At 38.6% G+C, this 25,146-nt stretch overlaps 2 protein-coding genes across 5 annotated transcripts; one reads left to right on the top strand and one right to left on the bottom strand.

Moving 5' to 3' along the window:
• Positions 1 to 4,752: 4,752 nt before the first annotated feature.
• cuedc2 (CUE domain containing 2) lies at positions 4,753 to 9,366 on the top strand. Of its 3 annotated transcripts, none has more exons than XM_004551663.3 (9): positions 4,753 to 4,891; positions 5,622 to 5,707; positions 5,794 to 5,937; positions 6,067 to 6,128; positions 6,227 to 6,357; positions 6,472 to 6,639; positions 6,725 to 6,789; positions 6,874 to 6,934; positions 7,017 to 9,366. In XM_004551663.3, exons 2-9 carry the CDS (start codon positions 5,634 to 5,636, stop codon positions 7,161 to 7,163), a joined length of 852 nt encoding a protein of 283 aa, XP_004551720.1. In that variant the 5' UTR covers positions 4,753 to 4,891; positions 5,622 to 5,633; the 3' UTR covers positions 7,164 to 9,366. The 3 variants fall into 3 exon arrangements, with proteins under 3 accessions (XP_004551720.1, XP_004551721.1, XP_004551719.1); XM_004551664.3 differs by having other exon boundaries at positions 4,769 to 4,891; positions 5,625 to 5,707; XM_004551662.6 differs by lacking the exon at positions 4,753 to 4,891 and adding an exon at positions 4,934 to 5,335.
• A 323-nt stretch (positions 9,367 to 9,689) lies between these two features.
• hif1an (hypoxia inducible factor 1 subunit alpha inhibitor) lies at positions 9,690 to 23,685 on the bottom strand. Of its 2 annotated transcripts, none has more exons than XM_004551659.4 (8): positions 23,285 to 23,685; positions 19,043 to 19,293; positions 17,941 to 18,089; positions 17,709 to 17,854; positions 15,057 to 15,163; positions 12,063 to 12,126; positions 11,869 to 11,979; positions 9,690 to 11,555 (listed from the first exon to the last, which is right to left on the bottom strand). In XM_004551659.4, exons 1-8 carry the CDS (start codon positions 23,462 to 23,464, stop codon positions 11,499 to 11,501), a joined length of 1,065 nt encoding a protein of 354 aa, XP_004551716.3. In that variant the 5' UTR covers positions 23,465 to 23,685; the 3' UTR covers positions 9,690 to 11,498. The 2 variants fall into 2 exon arrangements, with proteins under 2 accessions (XP_004551716.3, XP_076747759.1); XM_076891644.1 differs by lacking the exon at positions 23,285 to 23,685 and adding an exon at positions 19,506 to 23,257.
• Positions 23,686 to 25,146: the final 1,461 nt, after the last annotated feature.

Genomic DNA, 25,146 nt, shown 5'->3' with positions numbered 1-25,146 from the left:
ATATTATAAAAGTTTCAACTAATTAAACCACACTGTGCTTGAATTCACTTCGTAAATGCTCCTTTTGTAATGCTTAGGAACAGATCTGTTAACTGTTTAACAAATTCTGCCTCCGCTGAGTGTGCTGATCCCATCTGCGCTGCACAGGTGACTCAACAGAAAATGTGAAATAATTCTGCACCGTTCTATTGTGGATGCAATGCCACGCACTCACTGAGAAAATACAATAAAATCTAAATATGAAATCACTCTGGCTGAACTGCAAAGCGACTGTTAATAGAAGAATACCGTTCCGACAGACGGCTCCGAGCATTATTGTCTAAAGTTGGGTAAGGGGTAATTAATTTGGCATTAAATCATTCAGTGTTTTGGTGAGTCTGATGAGAACTGTAAAATACCTTCTTTTCTTTTTTTTCTCAGACACTGCCTCAGCCAACCCCCAGCCCCCATTGTCTGTGTGAAAATGGAAATCTGTGCCACCAGTACAATATCCACATTATGTGCCCTGCCTCGACATTGTTGCATGACATGCTTGATTGTACCCTGGCATATAAGAACAGAAATGTATAAACATACCATTAGCACATATTAAATTTATCTCCCACTCACATTATTGTGTAAAAGGTAAGTTTTTAAGTTCATTTTTTAATTTTTTGTATTTTCTGAATAAAATTCACCACTTTAGACATTTTGTACAACGCTTTTGATTGGATTTAAATGCAGAAGAAATGCATTTATTTCCTATTTGTTATGTCTTTGGACATGCTTAAGCGGTCAATTTTAAACTTTTACAATTAAATTTCGAAAAAAGAAAACTACACAATTATGTTGAATTATCATTCCGCCACACGCATGCACAAAACAATCAAAAGGATACAGTTTTGCCACACCACTTTAACTTAATCAACCTGCTCTTCCATGTCTTTAGGTTAAAACTAAAAGTCTAAAACAATCTTTGTAATTATTTACAGTGTTAGCCATCTGTAAGCATTAATATGACTTGTTTTAAATGCTCCACATGTTTTATAGAAGTAAATGTTTTCTTCTGAACCTTAAAAAGGCCTGCAGCAATAGCAGGAAAAAAAACCTCACTAACCCTCAGCTGTACATTCACATTACTGGTATATTCTATTCCATTTTTGTTCACTCAAGTCCAAATTTAACAATTCTGCTCACAGCACAGGCTGAGGTCAACCCAGTACAAGCAGTCCAAACATGTCTCCCACTCACACTGAATGCACTGTAGCCACTGTATGCACAGAGAAAGTCTTCACTCATAAAACCAAATCAAAGAAATCTAAATTTGTACATCAGCATGGGTTAATGCTTTCAGATAGGACAAAATTATAGGTGACTTTTAACAACTTCCAACCCCAACATCATCCACACAACTGTTATTAATCCAAATTTGCACTCTTAAATTGAACTTTTCTGTCTGTTTTTTTGTTTTTTACATAATTCATTTTTGCATTTAAAAACGTAACATTGGGAGCATCTCGCCATCCCAGGAGGTTGTGGAAAATACACAAAGATATTCTAAAATTCTTTTCTTGCTTTCATTTATTTTTATTTTATTTTTCTCCAACTGAAAGGTCTCATGAGAATGCTATCTTTTCAAAAAATAGAAGAGGTCCTCTTGTCACTAATAACTCAATGCTGCCACCCAGTGTCAGCACATCTGTTGATTTAAAACAGCGGGTCTCAGACTTTCTCTGGCATTTCCCCCTTTTTGGAAGCTAAAAAAAATATCAACAGTAAAAAAAAGGAATCCTTTCTGGGTTTGCAGAAAAATCATAGTCATTTAACTTAGTTCCCAAATTTTTCCACCTGGCCTTTCAAAGGCAAAAGTTAATTTTGTCTTTATCATGGTCTGTGAGGTTGATTTAACTACTGAACTTTGACTAGAAGAAGCTATAAACAGGACCTCCAGATGGCTTTTGAGACTATTATTTTCTGTTTGGACATGTGCAAATGCAGTTAAAACCTTGTTTCGTGCATTAAGGTATAAGCAATGGCTGTTCTAAGTATGAGCATGCGCAATATAATATTACAATATGTTCTTCAAATGTGTGTATTACTACTTGCAGGCTGTTCTCGGTGTTGGGAAAACACAAAGAGGGGAAAAACACCATGCTGTCCTTTAATACAGATACTACATGCTCTCCTCTGATACCTCAGCCCCACCTGTCTAGCCATGAGCTCAGAGTTGAAACAGAGTTCAGCCAAGTCGAGAATTGTTCTTGCTTGTTTTATCAGTGGTGTGTACCATATTTCCCGATGAAATACTACAGCCGGCAAGAGATACTGCCAAGGGAGCAAGGAGACAATTGAATGAGCATTAATGATTTACAGGTACATATCTGCTATAATACCAACACAGGCGGAGGTAACTGAGAGCAGGCTCTAATGACATCATTGATGTTGCCTCAGATAACACCTTGATCATCAACTATGTATGGATCTGGCAAAAGATATAAGATAATGTCAAAGTGAGAGTAGACTGTTTACCACCCTACCATAGGCTGGTAAATAGACCAATATTCAGACACTGAGTCAGGAATTTAAAAAAAGAAATCTACACATGTATCAATAAGACAAATGAACTGTAAATCTTGGGTTCACAGTGGAAGATAAAATGTATTTTCTAAGAGAAAAATATTTGATGACAGCTGGAAAATACTTTGGGGGAAATAATTATTTGATCTCATGCTGAATTTGTAAGTTTTCTTGCTCGCAAGAAAATGAACGGTCTCTAATTTTTATGGTTGCATTTTAATGGAGATGGACAGAATATCAGCCAAAAATCATGAAGAAAACATGTTACACAAACGTTATAAATTGATTTGCATGTCACTGAGTGAAATATACATTTGATCCCCAAGCAAAACATGACTGGAAATCATAATGATATGACATTTCTTCTAGTTGGTCACCAGGTTTACATTCATGTCAGGAGGGATTTGGGGCCACTCCTGTTTACAGAAACTCTCTAAATCCTTTAGTCTTCTTTTACTGCATCTTGGCAGACCCTCTTGGACTGAAGGCTGTTAATCCATGACCCTATTGTGCTTCCTTTTTACCCACACCTTTGTTGCCTTGAAAATATTTTTGGGGCCACTGTCATGCTGGAAGATCCATCCACAGCTTAGAGAAGGAGGCTCTCCGCTATGATTTTATGGTACGTGGCTCTGTCTATAGGCCCCTCTGTGCAGTGAAGTAGCATAAGATAAGATAAGATAAGATAAGATAACCTTTATTAGTCCCACACGTGGGAAATTTGTTTTGTCACAGCAGGAAGTGGACAGTGCAAAAGTTATGAGGCAAAAATTAGAATACAATAAGAATAAATACAGTACACAACTGTACAGAATAGAATAAAATAAAATACTATATACAGTAGAATAAAATAAAATAAATATACAATAAGATAAAAATAGAATACAAATACAAATACTATATACAACTGAGTAAAAATACAACGATGACAGAAAGGATTATTGCATGTACGCTTAGTAGAAGAAACAGTCCAAATCATAATGTTTCCACCTCTGTGCTTGACTGTGGGGATGATGTTCTTTGGGTCATACTTAGCACTTCTCTTTCTCCAAACAGGGTGGGTAGAGTTGATGCCAAAGAGCTCATTTTTGTTTTCTACAGTCATTGTGTGTTACCAGTGGTGTTCTCACTGACTGTGGTCCTGACTGTCTGCAGATCATTTACCGACTCATACATATAGTTTTGGACTGATCCACCAACTTTCTCATGATCATCCTCACCTCATAAACCAAAGATCTTGTATGGAGCTTCAGACTGAGGGTCACCAACAGTTGTCACTAGTTCTTGCTGATGGTCTTGTAACTCATTCCAGCTTCTTTTGACAGCTTTTTGGTTTTGCCCATGGTGGCATAGAGGTTGGTGTCTAAGAAGTATCTGTGACTGATTGATTGATTGATTGATTGATTGATTGATTCATTCATTCATTCATTCATTCATTCATTCATTCATTGACTGATTGAATACTTATTTTACCCACTAAGGAAAAAAATGTGACATTTTAAAAAAGGTAACAATGACCTTGAACTGGTAGGTATTAGCACTAATAGCTCTGAGAAAGTCTTACACTGATGTTTTTGCATTTCCGCCATTAGTTATCTACTTACTATCTACCGTCCATCATAAAATGGGTACACTGGATAACCAGGATAACCCACCATGTCACAAAGCTGAAATCATCTCAAACTGGATTTTGCTGTGTTTTATTCGTCAAACTACATTCTTGAACATAGCAATGAGTTCAGTATACTCAAATGGCCTCCAGTGACCAGATTTCAGTGTAACGTAGCAACTTAGGGATGTAGTGGAATAAAAGATTCCCATTATGAATATGTAGCTGACGAATCTGCAAGAATGATGTGATGATATTATTTTAATATAGACCAAAATTTCTTGGGAATATTTTCAGCATCTTGTTGCTGCAGTGAGTGTAGTTCTTTGTTATTTGTAGCAATATTTTGTCACAGTAACTGTGTATTTTAAGAGGGAGCAGGATAGTCCCTTGAATATATATGAATATTTAAAAAACATATGTTAAATAAAATATTATTCTACCATGGTCTCTTGGTTGTTTTGTTTTTTGTGTGTGTGTTTAAGCTTGACAGTGCAGATTCAAAAGAAACAGTCTGAATTGCATTAGATTTCCTTTTTATTTCAATTAAATATAACCAACATTATTAAGGATTAAACATTTTTAGAGGAAGTGACGTGCTAATGTTTTGAATCGTGCCGTGCAAGTTTGCGGTTGTCACGAATAGAAATCCCTGTACTGACCTGTCTTCCCCGTATATATCTGGGGAAAACCTTTTAGCTTCATGTCTCCATAATTTCTCTCACAGTAAGTTTTCTTCAATACAAACCCGCTCTTATGTAACAGCATTCGTTTAGGCATTCAGCGTTGAGTGTTAGCTTGCTTGTAGTTGTTGTCAGCTAACGAGAAGCCACTTTGCTAGCGCTAGTTCTCCAAGAGCCTGCAGCTATTTCTCTAACGAGATGCCCAGATGAAGGTTAGCCTTGTGGATCAACAGACACTTGTGATGTTGAGAAAATACGAGTGATATGTGTGTGAATAACAACACACAATATCGTATAGCTTATGATAGCTAAGCCGTGATGCTAGTAATTAACCATTAGCGGGTAAGTAACAGCTGCAGTGCTAATGCTGTGCTGCAAAGCACGAGAGAGGTCATTGTATAGTTGTGTGTGTGTTGTGCTAAAGCGTTGTTAGCTGCATAGATAGGCTGTTGCTTAACTATCTGAATTAATCTGCCTAATTGCAATGGTAAGTCTTTCCTCAAAGTTTGTAATATTATGGTTGCATCGCAGCTAACCACATTTGAGATCTGTCCCGCATAAAAGTCATCGCTGCCTGCTAGAGATGCTGGATCTCAAGCTTTTGTAACAACTGGTTTTGTAACGTGTTTATTTCAGCATGAGCTGACTGTGTACCAAATCTGGTAAATGGTGACAGCTGTTAGGTTATTTAAGGGTCTGCATTTGCCACTGCTCAGTACATAACTGACGTGATCATCCAGCACTTTGACTTTTGTGCGTATTCTACCTCACAGCAGGAGAAAGTAATGGACCTCCACAAAATTATCCACAGTGCACTGCAGGAATTTATTCAGACTTACATTACTGATGCAGATCTCAGGTAAGCAGCCCCCAGCCTCATTTAAGCCTGAAAACTCATTTTCTATGGCTTTTGGAAGTAACTTCCTTTCTTACCGTGCCATGCAGCACACTGGATGATGTCCTGTTGTCTTACATCACTGGGGTCCTGGAGGATCTTGGTTCCCAGCAGAGTGTTGAGGAGAACTTTGATGTGGAGGACTTTGCAGAGATGCTAGAAGCTTACATACCTGGCTTTGCAGAAATTGACAGGTAAACAGACTTTCTCCTTTCTCTGGATGGGTTAAGAAAACCACATAACAACTGTACTATGTGTTTTAATGTTATTTCTATTTTTATTTATTTTTTTAATAACAGTTTTTTTTTCTTTTTATTCTGCAGTGTCAAAGTCTGTGAAATGATGTTCAGTCTGGCTTCAAAACTAGCTACTGCTCGGACCTCAGGTGGCAAACATGTTCATTTTCTCAGCGTTTCTAAAAGTGTGATTCTGATACCTCTACTATTCTACTAAATGTTAATTTATTTGTTCCTTTTTATTTAGCTCGTGAAGAAAATGGTATCCCCAAGGCAAGGACAGAAGAGATCTCATTGAAGCTCACCAGCCTGCCCAGTGAGCCACCAAGAAGAGAAACGCAGTGCCTTAAATCACAGACAGAGGGAGCCACTGCCAAGGTTATCGATTCACCTGACATCAGCACATTGTTTTTTTACATATTTGCATTTGTCTTTTTGTCCTACTGTAGATATTGTTACATCCATTAACAAATATTCACGTGTCTGTGTTAGCCACCAGTGTCTGAGTGGGAGGCCCAGGAGCAGCACTTACTAGAGATGTTTCCCAAGTGTAGTCTGACTGAGGCTCGCAGCGCCCTGTCTATTGCCAAAGGAGACATGGAGGAAGCTGTTCGTCTTATCATAGAAGGGGATGTTCAACTCAGTCCCACACCTCTTAACGTGAGTCTCTGATACACACAGAAACGTTGGTTTTGTGTTCCTCCTACCTTCCTTAGCAGTCTTTGATGGGATCCTCTTGTCTCAGGTAAACCATGGGAAGAGTATTTCCTCACTGGCAGACCAGAAACTTAAAGAGAGCATCCTTGAGAAGTGAGTAAGAGTGCTAGTGTGACTCAGCAGAACTTTCCTCATTTGTTTGTTTCTTGAGTTTATGACTGTGCTTAATCATACCAGGTACATGCTGGTGGACAGGGAGGAAGATAAGAAAACACACCGTCCCGTCGTTCCCAAAGATGTAAGCTTCCCCTTATACTTCTATTTTCTTCACATCAAATCTGTTTCATGCCTCTAAATCCAGGTGCACTCTGTTGTGACAGGCTCCAAAGAAGCTAGTTCGGTACCACGGTAACCAGGTGGTAACCACGAAAGGAGAACGGTATCAGCTCGTGAAGAAGGACGAGACCGAGGACATGAAGAAGACATATGTCAACCTCAAGCCAGCGCGAAAGTACAGATTCCATTGATGACGAGCACAGTTCTGAAAGAGCAGCTAATGACAGTATTGTTTACACTATTTTTAATTTATTAATTTCATTTAGCCTACATTTTGTTTGTTTTTTCCCAATTAAAAGCTGACATCTGCAGTGTTGTCAGAAGCTTCTTTTGGAAAAGGAAAAAAAAAACGTTACCTTTTCATGCCTTGGTTAAAACGTTGGATTACAGTGTTTCAGTTTTTTATTGAAAAACTGAAACAGATATTTCAGTCAGGATGTTGTGACTTGCGTTCTTGTGTGTGTTTGTAACAGCCTAACCTATCTACGTTTGGCCATCTCAGCAGGTCTGATGTTGCTCTGACAGTATTGAGGTTGTTTGTGTTTAAAAAAAATTAATTTTATTTTTTTTTTATGCATTTTTCTTTTTAAGCCGTACTGACATTGTGAATGAACCTATATTGATTTCTGTAACTAAGTTTTAGTGGTGCTGTAAAGTTTCTTCTGGACATTAGAATTATCAGCTGTTTTATGTACATATTGATTCAAAGAGGCCAATTTCATTTAGTTTAAAGTTAGGTCCAGAGTTTGTTGGACAAGGACACTGTTGTTGGAGTTTTGCCTCTGCACTCCACCACGGTGGATTTTAAATAAGATAATCGTGATGATTTAAAACATTAGTCTTAGATGTTTATTGGTAAAGTCAAGTCCTTCCTCCTTGTTCTTGTGTAATCAGTGGTTTACAACTTGTTTTAAACTTGCTGTATTTAAATTGATGAATTAATTGCAGTTTGTGAAAATGGAGGATATGCTGATGAAATTGCTTTTCTTACCCATGTAAATAATTGCCATTGTGACCTTTAGTTTTTTGTTTTTTTTTCTATGGTCTTTCAGTTGTGGTGTACACACTCAAAACTACAAAAATTGTCTTTGTCCAACAAATTATGCACCTAACTGTGTATTGTAGCCAGTAGGAGTGCTGCAGATATGTTTGTTCAGGCCTTGAATTTTAAATCAGTTTGTTCAGTCCATAAGAGGAAGTCCTGATTGTTTACTTTAACCACTTTCTCACACACGTATTAGGGCAAAAGGATGTTTTAATATGCAAAGTTTTACGGTATTTTGGTTGTTTTGCCACAGAACACTATCGTCCCCTGCATCTCCCTACATTGTTGAATCGCCTCAGGTCTTACTCTCTTTCTCCTGTCTGGCAGCTCCATCTTCATCACCTCCTCTGCACATGTTCAAACCAGCTCAGCTTTGCCTCTTTGTTTCCAGACAGCTAAACCTGAGCTGTCCCTCTGATGTACTCATTTCTAATTCTGTCCATCTTGGTTACTCCCAGTAAAAATCTTGGCGTCTTTAACTCTGCAACCTAGCTGTTTAAGTACTGAATTTAAAACCAGAGGGGAAGAAAACGCATTACAATAACTTGATCTGAAGTCTGACAGAAGTGAGATTTGACAACCTACGGATTCACAGCTCATCCCTAATAAAGGAGGACGTACACTTCACAGGCCTTACCCAGCTGAAAACATGTCCGTATGCTATATAAATTCATTTTTCAAGACATGTTCAAACAACTGCAGCACTCTACTTTCTAACATTACGAAGTTGTGTGTGTGCTTTCTTTCACACCCCTAATGCAGAGTAAAAAATGCTGCTGGATGACTTCATTTTAAAGTTCATTCCAACAGGATTACCTTTATTTTTGATAGAGATGTTTAGATTTTCAAATTCTCCAATCATGTATTTGTGATAATAGATCATGTGCTTTCAGGGTCCGTTTACATATTACCGAAGTGGTTCTCTTGTCACAGCGCCTCTCATCTCGTTTGTGTTCTGTGAGGTTTGCTTCGCATGTGATTGTGGATGTTTTTTTTCCTCTGATTGGATTCTGATTTCTTGTTAGTTGTAGATTAGGATAAATGGGGTTTTCTTTTAGATATATGCTTTGTGTTTCTTTCTGCGTCCATTTGGACCAGCTATAAGCATTTGTTCTAAATGGATGGTATATAGTTTTCCCCTCGGTGTAGTGTAACAGCTGGGTGTTGGAAAGATGTCTTGTTTCTGGTGCTTATCGGCAGCAATGTTATCTTTAAATACTGTATGATGGTGTTACTGTAGAGCATGGAATGGATCCCCTGAAGCTGTTATAGTGACAACCGAAACAGCTTTCCTCGCTCTGAGAAACTGCTGACGCACAATTTATAGTAAATACTAATTTTGTAGACTACCATATGAGTTGTGTCTATTTATTCATGTACATACATAAGGTGCTAAATTTGAATATTTAAGTTTATTATTTAATTTCACAGCTTTCAGTAATCAGTCAACTCTGAAGAAGAAGAACAAACAAACTTTAATCAGAAGAACAAGGAGATGACATTTAAAAAAAAAAAAAAAAGAAACCACACAGGCATCCATCAATAAAAAAGGAAAAAAGAAAAAAAAAAAAACATAACTATCTCTGCAAATAAAATCATTCTCATCTTTAAAGCAGCTTAATGCCAGAGTGACAACAAGCATTTTTACTATAAAATTGGAAAATTAAAAAAAAATAATAATAATCTTGTGACATTTAATACCCTGCCCATTTAAGACAAGGCACGCACAGTAATTAATTACCCTAGCAAAACAGTCTTATTTTTACAGAGTAATTAGTACTCAACGTTTGATCACTGCACAATTTGTGAGAAGAACAAATGATGATTACTATCAGGAGTTTAAAGGCTGAACCTTGAGCAGAAAGAAATGAAAAAATATTGACAATATATGTATATTTCCATTTCAAGGGTTCATCTCACTGATTTATTCAGTTACATTATGAAGATACCATCTACTGGTTGGTTTGGCACATACTGCACAGGACACCAGTCAGCCACAACATTAAAGCCACTGATATTTAAGTTAAACTGTTCTGTGAAACCATGCTCCTACTGTAGCATTCGTGTGGATGCTACTTTGACGTGCGCAAGCCACCGTACCCCACTGTGCTCGCTTTTAATACCGTGGCCACACAGCGTGTACCAAATGGTGTCCCTTTTATTTAATGTACATATTAATAACAACTCGAGAGAGCAGCTTAAACTTCTATGACAGCCATCTTTCAAGTCGCTCTCGCGTCAAGATCTTACAAACCTGTTTGTGTGAAAGTAAAAATAAATTTTTCTCATCTACAGATGCAAATACAGCATTTTCACCAGGAATTAAATGTTTGTATACATTACAGAATCATTTAATTTCAAAATAGACGTATGTAATATAACATTCTGATTAAGTGTACTGTAGTCCACATCAAGCTTGAAAAGCAAATGCAAACCTAACCACTAGGTGGTGCTTCTTTGTTGCACTGCAATGGTTGATACTGAGCTACATTCCACACATTTTCCTGCTAGTTCACTAAACTAATAGCATTTTAACATGCGAGTTGTTTTAAACCGGTTTTACACCCTTTAACCCAAGACAACATGATGTGTAATTGTTCTAAGAGGTTTCCACAAATTTCATATTTTCTTTCTTAAAAGTTGCAACTAAATCTGCACTGATCAGCTCATTTCAAGTACCCACTTCTCCTGATACTGGTGTGCAGAGTAGCCCATCCCAAAGAAAGGCCTTGAAGTAAAAACTCAAAGAGCAGTTTATAACACACACAAAGGAAAAGAAATCACTGCTAAAAAGAATGTGACATATTCCTTCAGCTGAATATATGACCCCCCCACAAAAAAAAACAAAAAAACACTTTTTGAATATTACTGTACTGCATTAACATCTGTGCCTATGTCTTTTTTTTCTTTTCTTTTTTTAAACGAGAAGTCTTGCTGATCGTATCCGAAGCAAGTCTTAGGTAGGCATAGAGGAAACGCAGATAAATATTCCCAAAAACCTCAGCTGTAAAGCTGTCTTTGAATTGCAATAAAGATTATGATTATTACAACATAATGAAATTAAATTTACTAGTCAAGCCAAAACTGTATTACTCCATGTATATGACAAATATCCTGATGTGCACTGTACATATAATACCCCTCTGACTCTTTCATTAGTGGTTAAAATAACAATGCTTCTCTACCAATTTCAGACAATCAACAGCTTGAATTGTAAAACTGAGACAGCTCTGACAGATCGGTACGAATAGACAAAAGAAAACGAGAACATGAATGTTTGATCGATGTTTCTTCTGTTGCTTTTGTATTTTTCCAATGACAATGGCACTCGAAGACTGAAGCACAACGTTTTCATGATGGCCGCTTATTGCCATGCAGTGATGCGTAGCTCCAAAGACAGTGCTTACACACACAGCAGTGTCAGCATCACATGCACACAGTTTCCAAAGCAGTCTAGTCAGCAGTTTTTAAGGGTAGGGGTCTAACTAAGATCCTGCTCGTATCGCCCTTTGATCATTGTTTTCAGCAAAGGTCCGACCTACAGTAAAAGAAAAAGGTTTTTTTGTTTAGGATAAGCTACATCACGTACTCTTACTACACGGTTATGCTCACTGCATTGTCCTGAACTGCATATATATCTTTCCTCTGTACTAAATCAGGTAAGCCATAAATATTCACAGTAACTGGGTTGCTGGAAGGGTCAGCATGCCCCAGTGATTTCATGTAACAGGTGACCTAAATGTGGATCTTATTTGATGTTCTAGAATCAGGCAATGTGACATTCATGTGCAACTTTGTGCAGTCATGTACACTGCCAGTACTTTAGAAACCGCTCTTTTCTTTTTTTTTACCTCATGTGGATCTCCGAGTGCTTCTCCCAGCATCTTTTCAATATTCCTCATGATGGCTACTTTCTGATGAGCCCGCAGAGGGTATTCTATCCTCTTAGGTGTGGGGGCACCCTGGAAGTACATGTAATAGCTGAGCAATCATGAACAGACATGTGGTGGCAATATACCACATGTTTTAAAGTAACTGTACATACTTTGTACCAGAAGTTTACAGTGATTGTCACTCCACCATTCAGCAGCGATTCAATGTGATGCCACCTGAAGACAGAAGAAAAATACAATCAACTAAATCCAGTGAACTGAATGTGTTAGAGCAAAATTAACCATCACTTAATCCCAGCATTACAAATGCAAGTAAGAAACTACAAGCAGTCTAAGTGAAAATAAAACAGAATGTCAATGGTGTAGTACCCCAGTATCCCAATTTCTTGTAATGTGTGAAGTACACAAAGTAAGTGATATGTTTTCTTGTCATTGGTTGTCTGTGCATTACTGGTGTTAGCATCAATCAATCAATTTATTTATAAGCACATTTAAAAACAACACAGGTTGACCAAAGTGCTGTACATAGTAAAAAAGTAGATCAAACACACACAAAGAACAGAACAAAACTCAGTGACAATTAAAAGCTAGAGCGTAGAAATGTGTTTTCAAACGGGTTTTAAAAATGTCAAGTGTTTGAGAGATCCTAATTTCAAGATGCAGACTGTTCCAAAGTTTGGTTGCAGCAATCGCAAAGGCCCGATCTCCTCTGTTTTTTGGCCTGCTTCTAGGGACAACTAGAAGTAATTTATCAGCTGACCTGAGAGTTCTACTAGGAGTATTTTTAGTTAACAGATCAGAGAGGTATGATGGAGCTAATCCATTTAGAGATTTAAAAACAAGCAATAAAATCTTAAAATCAATTCTACAACGTACTGGAAGCCAATGTAAATGAGCCAAGACTGGGGAAATATGGTCATGTTTACGTGTGCCGGTCAGGAGTCGAGCTGCAGCATTTTGAACTAGCTGAAGACGAGAGAGCAGAGCCTGGCTGATACCAAAATAAAGACTGTTACAGTAGCCAAGTAGTCAAGCCTGGATGAAATAAATGCATGTAGTCAGCAAATGACAAAATGTTCTTAGTTTTTGCAAGTGCCCTGAGCTAGAAGAAGCTGGCTTTTACAACAGAATTTATTTGTTTCTCAAATGAAAAGCTGCTATCAAAGAACACTCCGAGATTCTTTGCAAGCACTGCAAATAGTACAATCTCAGTTTTTTGGTCGTTTACATTCAAAAAATTTAATGCAAACCATGATTTAATGTCATCGAGGTAGTCTAGCAACACTTTTAGAGAGTCCGTAGAATTATTTTTAAGAGGAAAGTCAATTTGAAAATCATCTGCATAACAGTGAAATGAGATTCCGTGTTTCCTGAAAATAGAGCCTAATGGGAGCAAGTAAAGGGAAAAAAAGAGTACTGGGCCCAGGATAGATCCCTCAGGAACCCCACATGTAAGGTAAGTGGATGTGGATGAAGAGCCACCAAACCTGACAGAAAAACTTCTATCAATTAAATAGGATCTGAAGCATTCAAGTGCAGTTTCTTTAATACCCACACAGCTCTCCAGTCTTGATAAGAGAATCCCACGATCTACTGTATCAAATGCCACACTTATATCTAAAAGCACAAAAATGGCAGAGTTACTAGAGTCAGCAATTAATAAAAGATCATTAAGAACTTTTAAAAGCGCAGTTTCAGTGCTATGTAGCGCTTAATGCATAATGGTGGCAAGAAGACCTCTACGCTGCCTTCTTAATGACCACGTCCTCCATGATCAAGACCAGTAAGATCATAATCCATGTACAGGAGGGGTTTCAAGCGTACGACACGTGGGCCAGAGGTAACCCACCAAAGGATCCAATCCAGCCCACAGGATGCTTTTGGAAAAGGTGGTATTTTAAAGGAGGAGGCCAAAACTTTTGAGCCTTTAACTGCATTTTCATTAGTTTTAGTCTATACCAAGACGTAACCTGTAATAACCTATAATCTGCCATACACCAAGTAGCTCAACAGATAAACACCAACTGCAAGAAAATTTTACTTTTTTATTGTTAGTATTCATTTTAAAACCATTTACAATAGGATTTGGGGGTTTTTTTTCCAATGATTTTACAAAGTAAATAATGGAACCGTCTTTCATTTCTTTACAGTACAAGCCCTGCTGACCGGTTCATTTGATTTACCACAGCATTATGTTGACAAACAGATATATTGATGAAATTGTACTTTTCTTAAGACACATTTGGCATTAAATACGCAGGTAACCTTCTTCACACTCAAAGTAACAATTTTGAGGTGTATTTCTTTATACGAGATATTGGGCAACATCTTTACTGGTCCACCCCATTTAAGATGAAACTGAGCTTTATGTGACACATGACGTAAAATGATTTTTGACACCCCTGATCTGAAGGAAATCAAGTGCTATGCAACACATACAGCAAGTCATGACATCACTCGTCAACACAGAGACTCATGTCAACAACCTTGCTAAATGGTTTAAACTGAAAAATGTACATCAGGAGCAAGAATTTGGTTAAACTAAGGAGTGCACATGAAGTTTATGATGGAGAAAATGGAAAAATGCTCATTAAAAAAAAGGGACCAAAGGGTTTGTTCACTGTGCACAAATTTCACCAAAATCTGACTAATGCTCAAAGCGGAGTAGTGGATTGTGAATCGTGGACAGATGGACAGACAACTGACTCCTCCCCATGGCACAAGCTCATTTGTCCTTTGGCTACATTAGCTAAAATAGCAAGGCATAATACGATGAGCAGACATGTACTGAGTGACAAAGTGACACAAGACACTACTTTTACACTAAAAAAGGAAAAGATCATGTTTTAAAACCTCTTAAATGACAGAGGCGGAATACAACGCACACTTCCTCCTCACATGGATGTGAAAGTGCGACTCAGAGAACTCCATCACATGACATATTAATGTCACGCTTGCTTTTTCTGGGCTAATTAATGAGGCCAACCTAAACCAAACGACTGATGGATAATCCTGCAACAGCCTGCTAAGTGCTTAAATAAAACAAAGCCATGCCGAGAGCATGAAAACACAACAGCTGACAGGGCTTCCAAGAAATGTTTGTACACATAAGATTGATAGAAAGATCACAGAGATATTATTCTTACCAGTACATTGGGATGTAGAGCACGTCTCCGGGGCCCACAACAGCCTCATAGCCAACAACATTTTTAAAATTTGGAAACTTCTCATAGTCTGGATTATCAAAATCAACCTATAAATGAATAAATAAATTATATAAGAAACAGGAACATATTACTCATCTGTCTTCATGAAATATAAAACACATTTAAAAAGGTGCAGATTAAAGTTATTAAGGTAAATTAATAAAACAAATCTAATGTTATCACATTAATGACGTCATTGGAATCAAACTTGGGTGTATTGCTACATACAGCACACAAAAGTTTGGTTTCACTCATCAAAATGTGAAAAATAATTATATTAGAAAGTTAAAGATGAAATATTCTTTTCAATATATTATGCAATGTTGTATTATTTTTGTATTTCACAGTTTTTACAGTATAAAAAAAGGAAAGGAGCAAAGTGCAAATGAAATAGAACCCTAACCCTTAATGCAATGGAGCTAAGGCTTCTTTATAATCATAACTAATTAAAAAATAAAAATATTACTAAAACCTTATCCAGTTTTCATGTGCCGTCTATGCAACTGCCTGGTGTGACACATTTGAATAATTATGTTACTAAATTCCACTAAATGTGTTGTTAATGTGTTTCAGCTAGCAAGAGATTATTTAAGCCTAGCTGACGCAGTGAGCAGCTTCTCATCTCTAAAACAACTCTGCAGCTAGACACATCCTGTGGTTGTGGCGAAGATAATATTCTGTTACTGAAGGGTCAAGTTACTCTCCTGAATCAAGCACAGAAAATCACTTAACAACTCAACAATCATCTTTGAGTTAGAAATGTGGTTTTAAAAAAAGTTTTATAGAGAAAGCATTATGATCTGGGGTTGCTTCGGTTGGTCAGGTTGAGGTTTAAGAGAATTACAATTTAAAAAGTGAGGTGTATAAACTGAACGACCAGGTTTTTTTAATCAAAGGCTTTTTTTCCTGAGCTTCCAAGATTAATTGGGCTCAAATTGCGAAAGAGTGGTTCAGGGAGCATGAGACATTTTCACACATGGACTGGCCACCCGAGTCGAGACCTTAACCCCACTGAGAATCTCTAGGATGTGCTGGAGAAGACATTAGGCAGTGGGCCAACTCCCCCACTGTCAACACAAGAGCTTGGCAAAACATGAATGCAACTCTGGAAATAAATGCTGTGACATTGCACAGGTTTATAAAAATGATGCCACAATGAACGCATGCTGTCATCAAAGCTAAAATTGGTCCAATGAACTATTAGACTGTGTGCCTTTTTTCTTTTCCAGGCAGCGTATATGGACACAGTGCAGGCATCTGCACGTGAGCATGGCCGAAAGCCTTTTCGCAGGATGGAGCTGGCTTTGGACCGGAGATCAAACATATGAAGCTTTCTGTGTGTTGTGCGTGTCAAACAGGTAAGTATACAATGTTGGGCAAGCGTCACCTTTCAACCCATCATTTCATCTCTAACAGAAAACGCAGAGTGGCACAAACACATACTGGCACTGTGAAAATAAAAATCTGATAGCCTACAGAAGAGAAGGCTATCACAGGATAAGCAAAGGTAACAGTTTCTTCAAATTTGTAATGCAAATAAGGAGTTCAAACAAATGCCGCAGGGCAAGTCTGGAAGAGCAAGAAAACTGCATGTCGGATTGCCACTGATGACCTGCAAAAGACTGAGAACATTTTAACAGTCTCTGGAGTGGTGGTGCACGGTCTTACTGTGCAGCAACACCTCTGCAAGTTTGCAAAGTAACATCTAAGCAAGCCTGACACAATTTGTAAATCCAAACTGATATTGTTGAAATAAAACTGACACCAATAAGCAGCCTGGCTTAATAACATGAACCCCTCCTGAATGGAGCAGCTCAAACACACTTTGGGTTTGTGCTGCAGCTAGTAGTATGGGAACATTTAACCGGGAAGAACGCATTTATGTAAATGCCAACTCCTGGAAGCACATAATGATAGTTTAAAATCCATAACAGCAAGGAACACAAAATACAGGTTGCACCACAGCCCTCAGGCCCTTAAAGTGAACATCAACAATATATTTATAAACCTCAAAGGAGAAGAGCATACAAGACCCATACAAGAGAATAACACAACTACACATCTTGCAGGATAAATTGGTGAAAACTTGCCAAACAAGAATTGAGACTGAGTAGAAAGAGGAAAGAAAAAAAACATCTGTATGGCTTTGGCAAAGAGGGTGTCATTAAGCAGAGAGTGATCCTTTCCTTTTTTTGTTATTTTAAAACTGCAAAAAATTTAAAAATTTAAAAAATGGAAATAACAGTGTCATCTTGCTGAAAGTTTAAAGAAATTTAGCAACTTTCGGGGTGGCTGTAGCTCAGGAGGTAGAGCATGTCAACTGCTGATTGGAAGGCTGGTGCTTCGATCCCTGGCTCCCCCAGTTTGCATGCCAAATATCCTTGGGCAAGATACTAACCCCGACTTGCTCTCCGATGCATCCATCGGAGTATGAATGTGTATGAATGACAGAAAGTATAGATAACTGTGTATGGGTGAACCCAGCATGTTGTATAGACTCCAGTAGAGTAGAAAAGCGCTATACAAGAATCAATCTATTCATCTTATTCTTTAATCATTTGACCAAATTTCTGCACCTACAGTACAACTTACTTGGCTCTGTCTGTCACAGGGGTGATGAACAGGGTATGGATAGAGACATTCAAACTGGTCTGGTGGGAAGAGGATGCATCTCTTATGGCCTTTAATCTGTGCAAAGAAATTCTGCTGCTCGTCATAATGCGCTGGCGTCACATTGCCTGCGGTGACAGATTAACAGAAAATGTAACGCAGGGGTGACAAAAATAACTTTGAACTTATTTTCTTTCTGCTGCCAGAGCCTCACCCTCCATGCCAATGAGCAGGAGGTTGGATGTCAGCTGTCCCCAGCTTCTCTTGGCTTGCTGCTTGTTGATCCAGTTCCAGTTGAAACCAAGAAAGTCAACAACGATCTTCTTTCCTACTGTGTCGTTCAGCGTCTGCTGCAGATATACCCTTGAAATGCACGAGAAAAGGGCACATGCAAAATGTATGAGCCTGAGACAAAAGTGGTATAAAATACACTGGCATTATAGTGTACAATGACAACTTGTTTACCAGCTCCTGTTTCAGCTGACTACATCTCCTTTACACCACAAAGAGAAATTTAGCATTTAAGGAAGTGGCTAGTTTAAATCCAAATAGGTAAAAGCCGCTTTGCGTGTCGGCAAGTCAACAGTCAGCTCTCTTTAGTAAATGATCTGTCTGTGTGTGTGCTGCCAGGCCAAGTCAGGTCACAGGAATAAGCTTCTCCCATGGTTCTCTGGTGGAAATGCTTAGTCATGGCCACCGCTTTCCTCTGCTGCATTACGCTGTGAGTGTAAAAACCCTTCCCTGTTAAGTACACCTGCAGCACAAACACATCTTGTCCCTGACATTCAATGAGGCCCTCGTGCACCATATTTCTATACTTAGGGGTGCACTTAAGTGGTCCGCAGGTGCGCATGCGCTGTCAAAATAAAAGACGCGCACCAGATAAGAAGTTGTAACGCGCGTTTGCGTACATAAGATTTTGTGGAGGAGGACAGACATTTGTTTAGAACTCTTAAAGATGTCGAAGAAGCAAGCTCCTTTAAGCAATTACTTTGGTGTTCCTCCACCTCCAAAGAAATATCAGGAGTCCGAACCGCAAAAGAAGCACGTATTCTCGGAAAAGTGGTTGCAGGAGGCGAGCTGGTTTCAAACAAATGATGAAAACACAGAGATGGGGTGCAGAATATGCCATGAAAATCCCACTGTAGTGGACAAAAACAGTACCTTTGTACGCAAACGCGCGTAGCAACTTCTTAGCTGGTGCGTGTCTTTTATTTTGACAGCACATGCGCACCTGCAGACCACTTATGTGTACCCCTGTCGATACGCCTATATAACAAACACACCGCTTCGACTAAAATATCATTTCATCCTACCTTTCATCTCCTCCCCTTTCCTCCGTTTCGTGCATTTGATCCACAAATTCGTTAAACTTCATTTCCATTCGCTGAGACTTCGGGACAAAGTTCTCAAAGTTGCACATTTTTTTCTCATCGTAGTAAAGGAATTTGTGGTTTCCTGAAATGTAAACAGAGAAGTCTCCGTTTCCAATGTTGTCCTTGAGGTATGTGATATCCCATTTGAGAGCTGGGTACACGAGGTTTGTGTCTGTCAAAACCACCGGTTCCTGAAAAAAAATAATAATAAAAAGCATTTCAACACAACAGAAAAATCTAACTTTATTTCACGCAATTGAAAGGTGACATAAGTGACTTTGAACATGGCATTGTTTATGGAGACCGGTCAGAATACTTCAGTCTGATAGGAGGAAAAAGTAACTCATCACCACTCATCACGCCCAATGCATAAGAGCATCTCTGAATACAAAACACATCAAACCTTGAAGATGGGATACAGCAAGAGAAGACCAGACTGGAACATGGACCATGTCCATTTCGCCTTGTATCAACCATTCACGCTCCTGGTGGTGGTGAAACGATGTGGAGGATATTTTCTTGGCACACTTTGGACCCCCTGAGACTAACTGAGCATTATTTAAACACCACAGCCTACCTGAGCATTGTTGCTGACCATGTCCACCCCTTTATGACCACAGTATCTTCTTCTGATGGCTGCTTCCAGCAGGTTAACATGCTATGTCACAAAGCGCAAATTATCTTAAACAGGTTTCTTGAACATAACAATGTTTACTGCATTCAAATGCCCCCCCTATTCACCAGCTCTCGATGCAATAGATGACCATCACCATTATAGTGAAATGGGAGATTTGTATCATGGGCGGGACTCCAAAAATTCTGCACCAACTGCGTGATAACAGCATGTCAATATGGACAAAAATCTGCCAAATGGTTCCAGCAACTTGCTGAATCTACTACTACTTTTAATTCTTTATGGCAGCGTGGAAAAATCTCACAACTAGACTTCAGTAGATTGCAGATTACAGTCAAGTGATTTCTGTTTTTCTACTCCACCCAATTCAAGCGCCTAATCCTAGCTGCAATGGCCATCATAGGTCAAAAAAACCCAAAACAAAAACAGCTGGCCACTGTTCGTCTGCAATTAGCGCAGGCTGTCAGTCCACTGTTTACCTTATCTGTCAATATGCCAATTTTCCACATCTATTTACTCTGAATGACAACGTCAAATTTTGTGAAAGGAGTCCAATATGAGTTGATGGATCAGTGAAGTTCACAAGCATGTTTTGCATTTTTTCATATTTCAAAGGTCTGACTTCAGTTCAGGAGATGAAACGTGGGGTGAGAAGGAAGAGGATGAGTGGAAAAGAGGGAAAACAGAGACATAATGAAAATATACATGTAAAACTGTTAAATAGTCAAACAACTACTGTATTGAAGACAGACAACTTGGTGGCTTTTGCGAATCTGTGCCCTGTCTGTTTTTTTATGGACTAATTCTAGGCTGTTAAAATGCATCAATCTGTTAGAATATGTAATTATACACTAATAAGTGTAAATCTTTGATTACAGTGTTCTTTTTGCCATTAGAAATCCAACCCAGTACTACCAGGCATACCTAATATAGTGGACAGCGAGTGTACAATGGTAGGATAAAAATGTAAAGTTTTACTTTACATTTCTCACCTTTATGACCAGCACATAACTATGCTGCATAAATTAAGAGGAATGCAAAAAGACTGCTGAAGTGTCTTTCAAGGGCGACTTTTCAAGCTTTTAAGTAAAAATAATAATAATAATAATTAATTAAATTATTAATTACACATAAAAAATAAACATTAACTGTTGCTGCGTGTATCACCATGTTGATTTTGTCGCATTATTGTTCATAAAATCTCCCAAAATATTTGTTTAATAACTGCTCTGAATGCCATTAAAATAAATATATCCCAGCAGCTTGCAGCGGGCTGCACGGGGAGTATATGGCAGCACACTCTGAGCTACGAGGCCTACGTGACTAACTGAACGTACACCGCTGCGCGCGCCCCCGCCGCCCGCGTGTCTCGTACGTTGTGCACTGTACTGGTTCTCGGTTTCACTTTCACCGGACAACTGGGAGAATTTTCGGTGGCAAAGGCTTGAAATGATGCTGTAAATCCTCGACGCCGTCAACTAACTGTAACGTTTTGAAATATAGACACTTTAGTTATGGTCTGTGTTTAAATTAAGATGGCAGGTGGAAGCAAATAAGGGGGGAAACTGCCATTTACTTCAAATACATCTTTTTTTTTTCTTTAGTTTTTTACGCCCGCGCTTTATGTGCGTCGTTTTAAAATAGTTAAATATATCTCATTATTTTCCACTCTGTCTTAATACTGCTGGGAAAGAGAGTCGGTAGTTTTAATATGGATGTTTTTGTTAACATTAAACAGCTAATAAGGCGACACAATTGACATGTCACATTTGAAGCCGTGTTTGGTAGCTACAGGGGTCACTCCTAGCAAAACCTGTGATCTACATTACACATACCCCTCAATGTGTCTTTTTTTTCACTCATGTATTAATGGTTGAATCAGAATGGCTGCAGCTGTTAAAAGCAGTCTCTCCAATATGACAACACCAAATAAACAAATTCCAGTGTAAAAGATGCCTATGATAATGAATAAACAGGGGCAATTATACTCATTTGATTATCTCTGAGTGCATTTCCCCACCCTAACCTGCCTTTGCTAAATATTCTACACCATCATACATATTACTATTTTTTAACTGTTGCACAATTTGCAAAGTAGAGATCTTGAAGCCCAAATACAGATAACTGCACCAGTTTTGAGGAAGTTGGAAGAGCACAATGTGTAAGAAAAGGTGTGAAAATGTGTAAGAAATTTTCACTTCCCTTGTTCCATATATGGTAATAAAAATGAAGTGTGAAACATGAGTAAGCTTGACAATATTACTATCCGTGTTCTGTTACTATTCTTAGATAAACATGTCTCAAGAGCTGAAAACTGTCATGGATTAGTGTGCAGAAGAATAATAAAAAGCAGAGCAGGAAGCTGGTTTATTTGGAGAAGTATTAGTAAGATGACACATCTACTTCTGTGCAAACCAATTCTGATTACAAACCGAGAAAGTGTCAGCTCTATTAATGTGCCATTTTGCAATATGCTTTTGTTGGGCACATACACCTACTCCATAAAGTTTTATAACGCATACCATATCTTAAATGAGGAAAGTTAATATGGTTAACAGTACCTTTATAGCTCTATATTCCACATTAAATTCTTGTGAGACAACACTGAAGTGATTAGAGTTTTCTATGGAGAGTGACTTAGGTGTCACTTCTTTTTAAATGCAATGGCCTGCATAGAAGCCATTCACTTCTTTGCAGGCCATGCACCTATACATGATTGGTCAGTGGCCCATCAGTAAACTCCTGTAACGGGTAACTATTGTCTAGAGAGGTCTCTTGGTAAAAGGCTCCAGCTAAATTAAACAAAGAATAAGAGCAATAAAAGACAGTGGACGTATTATGATATTGTTTGCCTGCTCAAGATAGAAATTATTACAGCCTCAACCTTAAGCAGACGAGGCATGCATTTCACTTCCATTTGTTATGGTTGGAATTAACCTACAGCTGTTTCATCAAGAAGTTGGGGAGAGGTGAAAAACCTATATCAGATAAGACACCACAGAAACGCTGATTCTTATAAACACTTCTGTGTGTAGACCACAATGATGATCACCCCAAACAGCTCTGCAAAGTCACAAAGCACAGATACCGGATCTGCTTATATTAATACGTTTGCGTCCAAATGTGGAAGAAAAAGAAAGCATCTTGCTTTGGGTGTAATGTGCTGTCACGAAAACCCATTTACAGTGCCAAATTCTTACATGGCAAGCTGGAACTCTGAGGATTTGAGCTTGAAAATTAAAGTCTCTGTACTAAATTTAAATGCATCATACAGATTTATGTTGACCACACTGAGCTGATGTAGTGTTGTGATAAAACAAGGCTAAATCTGTCCAGGATGTGTCCTTGGACACTAAACAAAACTCTAAGATTGTTCGCGATCTTTCACTGTCACCGCGTTGGTAGATAACCTGAAGACTGATATTTCTTAGATGAAGCTGTTACTAAAATGTTTGTGCTGCAGCGGTACTTTTTTGGTTTCTGTAAAAACACGGGGTGCAATTTTAGCGAATCTTAGAAGTTCCCATAAGCTAACTTAGCAATTTTACCTCATTGTTTATTAGCATTTCTGCTCTCGGGTCCGTGTGAGACAGCCTGGGAATGGGCTTGGTGGGGAAAGAATACTTTCGGAGCTGGGATTCATCCCAACCCCGGCTCTGGACGCCAGAGAAAGCGGCACCACCTTCGCTCGTCGCCGGGTCAGCTTCCACCACGGTCGCCGCTGCCATGGTCGTCGACAAGCGCTGATTAGCCGCCTCAGTCTTCCCCTGAATAAAACAACCATACACCGGTTTTCGCTGCTAACGATATCCCGCTAGGCTACACAGTCAGCAACGGCACTCTCTTACAAGCTTTTCCATTCACAATTATTAATCGGTACAAGAAAATGTGCGCAGTCCCACAGAGAGCACACAGCTCCGCTCCGTGCAACTGTTTGTTGACAGCTAGAAAACAAACGAAACCAACTCATATATACTCTGGTCTGATAATGTGATGCTCAGAATATCGGACAGCGACTCCTAGCGTTGTGGCTGACTAAATGCTACTATTGCATCTATTTCCTTTCACCACAAGGGGGAGCAGTCGCACTTACTTTTTTCACAGTTGTGCAGAAAGTCGATAGCAAAGAGGCAACGAGCCCATCAGTGATAGGTTAAAAGTCACACTTATATCATCTAGTGTGCAGATACAAGCTGGAAGACTTTGTTAACATAATGTTGTTACTTCTGAAAAAATATGTCCTAATTAGAGCTCAGCCTACATGTAATATGAATATTTTATTTAAGTGCTTCACTTTATTCCTCTGTTATGCAAAATTTTATTGCATAAATCCGATATTGCATGGTTTTCAATACAGGAAACGCTAGTGTAATTTTAACAGGACTTTTAATTCACAGTGACAATTAGAATAGTTTAATATAATGGACATCAATTATATTGTTCTATACAATGGCAGGGCAAACGATGGGGCTGAGTTGGCATTGACCCCCATAGTTAAAGTACCATAACCCTCAATCAGTGTAAATATACCTCCACCATCCACTTTATTAAATACACCCTATTAGTACTAGATTGGACCCTTTTTTGCCTTCAGAACTCCCTTAATTTTTCATGCCATGCATTCAGTCAGTTGCTATCATGTCCAATATAGAGACAGAGTTGCTGCAGATCTATAGACTGCACATCCATGGTGCACTCCACTCCACTCCACTGCATCCCAGAGGTGCTCTATTGGATTGAGATCTAATGACTATGGAGGCCTTTTGAGTACAATGAACTCCTTGTTGTGTTTAAGAAACCAGTTTGAGATAATTTGAGATTTAAGGCATAGCACATGATCCTGCTGGTAGCAGCCATCATAAGATGGGTACACACTGCTCATAAGGTGGTGTGGTGTTTGGTCTTTAAATGATGCGCAGAGGAACTACTAAGGAGGAGCCCAAAGTGTACCAAAAAATGTCCCTCACCCCGTTACACCACGGCTGAAAGCCTGAACTGTTCAATGTTGTTTGTGCCAAAGGTTGGCCCTATCTTCCAAATATCGTCATGTTCAAAGTCACTTAAATTGTCTTTCTTTCCCATTTTGATGCATAGTTTGAGTTAGGCAGGTTAGCTAGACCATATCCTACATGTCTAAATGCACTGAGTTGTTGCCAGGTGATTGACTGAGTAGACATTTGCATTAATAAGCAGTTAAAAAGGGTACCTAACAAAATGTCCAGTGAATGTGTAACTATGTAATGTTAAATAATAATATTTGCAAGTTTTAAAAGACAGACTCCCCCCTCACCTACCTCACAGTGGTTTGGTATAGTGGACTGAAACCTGTCTTAATATGACAAGACATCCTGAAAATAATGTAGAGAAACACAAACTCTTACTTTAGGGACAGAATGACATTTATTGGCGT

The sequence above is a fragment of the Maylandia zebra genome, linkage group LG13 (assembly GCF_041146795.1).
Source record: "Maylandia zebra isolate NMK-2024a linkage group LG13, Mzebra_GT3a, whole genome shotgun sequence".
Taxonomy (NCBI): Eukaryota; Metazoa; Chordata; class Actinopteri; order Cichliformes; family Cichlidae; genus Maylandia; species Maylandia zebra.
This window is presented reverse-complemented; position numbering and strand designations above follow the sequence as displayed.